General features: G+C 43.1%; 1 protein-coding gene across 2 annotated transcripts in view; it reads right to left on the bottom strand.

Annotated features, from left to right (window-relative positions):
* Positions 1-1,341: 1,341 nt before the first annotated feature.
* LOC143957104 (uncharacterized) overlaps positions 1,342-6,852 on the bottom strand; it is an 88,041-nt gene continuing 82,530 nt past the window's right edge. The window contains exons 10-11 of one of the 2 annotated variants that reach the window (XM_077467250.1): positions 2,336-3,406; positions 1,342-1,674 (exon numbers count right to left, since the gene is read on the bottom strand). In XM_077467250.1, the coding sequence (XP_077323376.1) occupies positions 1,644-1,674; positions 2,336-3,406 (1,102 nt within the window). In that variant the 3' untranslated portion in view covers positions 1,342-1,643. Of the gene's footprint in view, positions 1,675-2,335; positions 3,588-6,852 lie in introns of both variants that reach the window. The other variant, XM_077467249.1, reaches the window with a different exon arrangement.

Here is a 6,852-nt window from a genome sequence, read left to right as displayed (position 1 = left end):
AAATACGTTTTTTCAGCTGGAGTTTTAGTATAATATAAACCTGGCCCGCTAAGGGAATAATTTAAATGAATGGTAGTGTTATAGGGAAGGCACTATAATAAGCAACAATCTTTCATTTTATGAGCTAAAGTACCCTTACAGCTTTAAAGGGGTTGTAAACCTTTGTGTTTTTTCACCTTAATGCATCCTATGCATTAAAGTGAAAAAACACCTGGCATTCACCGGCCCCCAAGCCCCCCCCCCCCGTTTTACCTACCTGAGCCCCTTCATCTCCTCGCCGGGGAGGCAATGTCCCTCTCTCCACAGGGTCCTGGCTCATGATCGAATAGATTGATAGCAGCGCAGCCATTGGCTCCTGCTGCTGTCAATTTAACCCAATGATGCGGGCTCCAGGGGGCGGGGCTCAGTTTGCCATTCATGTCTGTAGACGCAAATGCTGGACTCAGGAGCGCGCCGCAAGGTTTCCCCCTTGGGAGAGCCCTTCTCCTAGGGTTTTATCTGATGCAGGGAGGAGTCGCGAGAGCAACCGGGGGGGGGGGGCAAAAGAGGATGTTTGGGGCCACTCTGTGCAAAATGAGCTGCACAATGGAGGTAAGTATGATATGTTTGTTATTTAAAAAAAAAAAAAACGATCCTTTACAATCACTTTAACTACTGGGTATGAAGAGAATAGGCACACCTCAAATGCAAGCTAAAATGTTCAGTGCTTAACCAACCAATCACCAGGTCAGAGCATTTTAAAGGGTGCCTAGGTCTTTCAGCAAGCCACTATTGAGAGAGGAACTTCAGGAGCGCTAGCGGCATTCTGAGAGGGCCAAGCTATCATAAGAATGATAGAAACATGGTATTCAGGTAAGTGATCCACAGCTTAGTATTATGCTCATAAAGTCTTTTTTAATAACTCCACAGAACACAAAGCCTTAATACAGCAAGTTGATGCGTTTCAGCCTAGATGGCCTTAGTAGGCTATGACTAATGCCGCGTACACACAATCGGAATTCTCGACGGAAAAAGCTCTGATGGTTTCCCTGACGGAATTCTGATGGAATTCGGCTCAAGCTGTCTTGCCTACACACGGTCACACCAAATTCAGATCGTTTATAAGGAGGTGATGTACAACACGTACGACGCGACTAGAAAAATTAAGTTCAATACCCAGTAGCCAATAGCTTCTGTCTCGGAGTTGAATCTGAGCATGCGTGATTTTTGGCATGTTGGAATTGAAATACACAAGATCGGAATTACGTTGGGAAAATTGAGAACATGCTATCAATTTTTGTCTGACAGCTAAATTCCGATGGAGCACACTGTCAGGAACCATGAAACAGACAGAGACAGAAGTACAATCAAATCACACTTGTTTATTAATAAAAATAAAAAAGGTAAATAGAAAAAAGCGTAGTCAAGCATAGCCAGAGTCCAGTAGCCAGATTGGGTAGTCAGCCAGTCCAAAGTTCATAAACCAGATCGGGTAATCAGCCAGTCCAGACGTCAGGGATCCAAGGAACAACTGCAAGCAGGATAGAAGCCAAGAGGGATGTCAGCAAGCCAGTTTTGAAACAGACAGCAGGAGATGGTTCCTAGTGATGTGACCAATGCGAAGGTAAAGGAAAGAGTGAGCTGGAAGGCTTTAAATAAGCAGGTCAGACGAGCATCATCGGGAACAGCTGGTAACTGTGGAAAGAGAAGAGAGCTGGCAATTAGCTGAAAGCTGAGCAGCCAGCCCAGAAGAGGAAGGGCTAAGCCAGCCCTGACACATACACACAGTCACATTTTCTGATGAAAAGCTCTCATCTATCTTTTTCTGGCTGGAATTCCGATCGTGTGTACGTGGCATAAGGCCATCTAGGCTGAAACACGTCAACTTGCTGTATTAAGGCTTTGTGTTCTGTGGCGTTATTAATAAAGACACACGATTTTATGAGCATAATACATAGCCGCAGATCATTTACTTGGACACTTTGACAGCAGTGGCTCATGCACTCGTCTTGCTTGGAGGAATTTCCTTTGATATTTGGGCACCTTTGTATAATATATAGAACCATTATGGTGCCAGCTCTACAATATCATTACATTTAGTTTTTTTGCACCCAGTACAGAGCAGACCACAGAAATGATTGGGCAACAGTCTATGGGTTGAAGCCAATGCCCTTGGCTGCCAAATCAAAGGTAGAGGACTGCTACTGTTTCCACTAAGATAAGTTGTCCCCAAAGGTATCTAAAAGTGGCTACCTGTTTTTTTCCACTATAACATAAACATGCACGCTTGGTTGAATTTTTCGTTGATGTCTCTTTAACATCTGACCACCCATATTATGTCTACAGTAAAACTTACTTGGCTTCAATCTCTTCCACCTCTTTTCTCCTGTGGGAGCTAAGATGTGAAATAAGGGAAGATTTCCTTGAGAACTTTCTTCCACATTCAGAGCAGGAAAACGGTTGAACGCCGGTGTGGACCCTCTCATGTCTAACCAGATTTGACCTTTGAGTGAATCCTCTCCCACACTCACAACATGAGTAGATACGATCACCGGTGTGAATTCTCTGATGGGCAGCAAGGTTTGATTTATCAGAAAAACATTTGCCACATTCAGTGCACAAAAACGGGCGGTCGCCAGTGTGAATTCTCTGGTGTGCAACAAGATTAGGCCGTCCGCTAAAACATTTGCCACATTCAGAACATGAATAGGGCTTCTCTCCAGTGTGGGACCTCAGGTGCGAGATGAGGTGTCCTCTCCGGGAAAAACATTCCCCACATTCAGAACAGGGGAAGGGTTTTTCAGACCTGTGAGCTTTTTCGTGGTTAACCAGAAGCCACCTTTCTAAAAAACATTTCCCACAATCCCTGCAGGAAAATGGCTTTTCCCCTGTGTGGCCCCTCTGGTGTCTAATAAGCTGGTTTTTCCAAGAGTACCTTTTCCCACACTCCGAACAGGAAAAAGGCTTCTCCGTCATATGAGCCCTCTTGTGTTTGGCAAAATCTGACTTCTGTCTGAAACATTTCCCACATTCCAAACATGAAAAAGGTCGATCCCCTGTGTGACGAGTCTGGTGTCTGATAAGTTGATCTTTTGAAGAAGAATATCTCCCGCACTCCAGACATGAATATGGCTTCTCGCCTGTATGTGACCTTTGGTGGGACATGAGAATCCCTTTGCGGGAAAAACACCTTCCACATTCGGAACAGGAAAAAGGTTTCTCAGTCATATGAGTTGTCTCGTGGTTAATGAGGTGCGATCTGGTAGTAAAGCATTTTCCACATTTAGAACATGAATATGGCTTCTCCCCTGTGTGAAGTCTTTCATGTGTGATGAGTGATGACTTTCGCGTAAAACATTTCCCGCATTCAGAACATGAAAATAGCTTCTTGACTGTGTGAGTTCTCTGGTGTTCTGTAAGCTTTGTTCTCTCTAAAACATGTTCTCCAGGCTGAGAAGCCAAGAGTTTATCAGCGATGTGTGGTGTTGGATTGATATTTAGGGTAATGAGGTTTTCAGCTGAAGGATCGAATGTGGCAGCATCATCAACTTCACCATTAGGAGAAATAACAGGATGTTGCTCTGTGCCAAACCTTCTGTATTGTCCATCTGAGGGCAGAGGAAAAAAAAGAGGAATAAGGAACATTCCAGATATATAAGAGGGAGAGGTTCTGTATTACGTTCTCTATAATTATAGTTTACAACTCATACAAAGAGCTTACAAATATAATATTATAATGCACCTGTGCTTAAAAGATATTTTTTTTGTTTGTTTTTTTTTTACAAATCCATACTACTGCATCTGTCCCCCCTGCCGGCTCTAAGACTAAGAACCAAGTGATCAATCACTGATGATCGCTCGGTTCTCAGAGCTCCATGAGCAGAGGGCTGGTGGCTGTCAGTCACCAGTTCTCTGTTCTCCCCCCCCCCCCCCCACACTCACTGAAGGGGGTAGGATCAGCTGACTCAGGCTCTGAGCGACTCGCTGAGAGACTGAGCCAGGTGTCAGTCCAGGGTTGTGGGTGGATCCCATCTTTGTGACGTCAGCCAACAGCAGGCTTCAGCCCGCTGTTTGCTGAAAACGGGTCATAGGAGTGGCTGTACATTGTTTGACCAAGCAGTTACACATTAACCACTTTATGACCGGTGCACGCCGATGTACGTCCATTTTTTGAAGAGGGATATCTCGGTAATGGCAGCAGCTGCTGCCACAACCGAGATATTCATCTCTTCAGGCGCCGGTCTTGTGTGCGATAATGGTGGTCTCTGCGGGGGGTTCGCCGCGAGATCACCGCTATTGGCGGCGGGAGAGGTGCTACCCCCCTCCCGCTGCTCTCCCGCGCCCTCCGCCGCTTACAGGAGCCGTCAGTGGCTGCGGAAGCGATCGGGTCTTTTCCTGTGCTGGGTATAGAGACGAGTGAGGCTAAGATGGCCCCCACTCGTCTCTATACCATAGGGTGGCGGAAGCGACATCAAAACGTCACTTCCGCCCATACCTCTTAAAAAGTTTTAAATGTTTATTGTGTGACTATTAGAAAAACAATAATCCTGAGACTGATTTGTTAAAAAGCTTACTTCTGAGCACATTATTGTATTAACTCATTGTATTGTTTTGTCTTAATTAACTCCATAGTAAGTTGTAGGATGATTACATTTAACTAAATATGATAGCCTAAGAATGCACGGAATATGTATAGCTTATAAAGTGCAAGCCTGTGCCATGACACGTTATTTATGTTCTTTCAACCAATAGAAGCACAGAGATGTTATTCTTGTGGGATATGTGAGGGCGGAACACTTTCTTTTGTGGAGACTTTTTCTTCAGCTTTCGTCCTGTAAGCATGTCTCCCTGTTGTGGGCCACATCAGAAATAAATTGTCTGCTTCTCAAGAACACCTGATGTTTTTTTTACTGATCACAAGGGAATTTCCTAACATTTTTGGTCTTTCGAGCCGGGAGCAACACGCTGGTTTTCAGATCAGACGGCCCGACAACACTTCGGTGAGTATTGGACTTTGAAGCTCACCGAACCTTACAAGTCCCCCCAATCAATGTTATTTGGTGAAAAAGGGGCGGGGCCATAGATCTGAATTCCACTGTCTGTTTCCGAACCTTGTGTGATCCAGTCCAGGTGTTTGAGAGGTAAGATAATTTAAATTATTCTTATTCTTTCTGAGTCTTTTCTTCTCTTTCTCTTGCTTCTGGTTTAATGTGTTGTAATTGCCGACATTGGTATTGATCGTATAATATCTAGATAATCCAGTGCTCGTAGACAGAGACACTTGGGGACGTTGTCTAAGGTAAAAAATTACGTCGCCCGCTGTCTGGACAGATAACAAAAAGATTTGAGGTATACCGAATGTCAGAGGTTAATTGCCTGACTGTTTTAAGCGCTGTCTGTTTAGTTAAGTGATCTAAGATCGCAAGGCTAATTTTCTTCTGTGTGTGTTTACTTTATCTTTGTTTATGTTTAACCCTTTCTGATTCTCTCGATAGTGTGGGAATGGGTTGTTGTTTTTTTTCTCTTGTATTGACATGGTTTTTGTGCTGCATATTTCTAAGCAGATAAGAAGGCAAATTCACTGAACTCTCTCCCCCTCCCCCTCCCCTCATGGAAGAATTTCTCCTGATCCTGCAAGACCGTTGTAAAAGTTAACCCTTGATTAGCTATGATAATACAGAAGGGTTATATTGTATATATTGAAACTTAGCATAAAAGAAAAAGAAGGTATATGGCATTTTGGAGTAAATAGAATGTTGTAGAATTATCAGGTGGTTTGATGAATGTGAAAAGAAATGAAAAAAAAAAAAAAAAGGCTGAGGATGTTTTCATTGCTATGAAGCGGTTTCTCAGAAACAAGAAAATGCAGATTGCCTGACAGAGGTTAATGTATGCATCTGTGAAAATATTAGGACTTTTGGTGGGAAAAAGAGTTTGAAAAATAGTCTTAAAGTAAATATTTATATTGGATTGGAGTTATTTTTAGAATTCATAGACTTTCAACTGTGAAGTGTTAATGATGCAATGCTGTTTATATTTGGGTACATTTATAAGTCAAAAGGCTAAGTTCTGAATCAGAATACTAAAAAAAATTAAAAAGAAAGAAAGTTCTATTTTGGGGTCCTGTGGATAAGCTTAAAATATCAGGACCCAAAGTTCAAAAAAGGTATCGGTTAAAAAATGGCGGAATATTGGCTTCAGCATGCTAGAATTAGGGTAGAAGGAAGAACAAAGGAAAAATGCCAAGCCCAATTGCCCCTAGTGGACAAAGAGGATGATCTCATCTGCTGTACCCAGAGACCACCTCCCTATAATGGTCCTCCCCCTCAGGTGCAAGTAACTGCCCAGAGTAACACCTTCCCTGTGACATTCACCCCTGTCAAAGGAACCGCCTCTGAACAAACCCCCAATTCCACTTCCTCAATCTCTCCAGACAGTGGTTCAGTCCTGGAGATGAACAGATCGATCCTTGAAACATTAACTGACGCCATAACTCATGCACAGGGACGGGGGGGGGGGGGGGGATCCATTGCCTCCAGAAAGCCCAGACTTAGGAAACAGGTTGACTGCCCTACTGAACAGATGCCAGCTTAGATGGGTATAACGGACTGATTGGCAAAAAAATAAATAAATATGACAGTACAAGAAGACAAAGAAAGTGTCAGTGACTACCTAAATAAATTACGAGAGATTTTTAGAGTGTTCTCCGGGCTCCCCGAAGCTGAAGATGTGTATAGTGCATATTAGCAACAGCTAAAGATTGCTTTTTTTAAATGGATTGAAACAGGATCATAAGGATTACATTGTTTAAAACATGGTTACTTACCGAACTGTATCAGTTTTAGATGTTTTACAATATGCTAAGCATTCTGA

The sequence above is a fragment of the Lithobates pipiens genome, unplaced genomic scaffold, assembly GCF_037356315.1.
Source record: "Lithobates pipiens isolate NorthernLeopardFrog02 unplaced genomic scaffold, aLitPip1_a1.2 Scaffold_51, whole genome shotgun sequence".
NCBI classification, from domain to species: domain Eukaryota; kingdom Metazoa; phylum Chordata; class Amphibia; order Anura; family Ranidae; genus Lithobates; species Lithobates pipiens.
The sequence above is the reverse complement of the archived record's forward strand: the minus strand, read 5'-3'. Positions and strand labels throughout refer to the sequence as shown.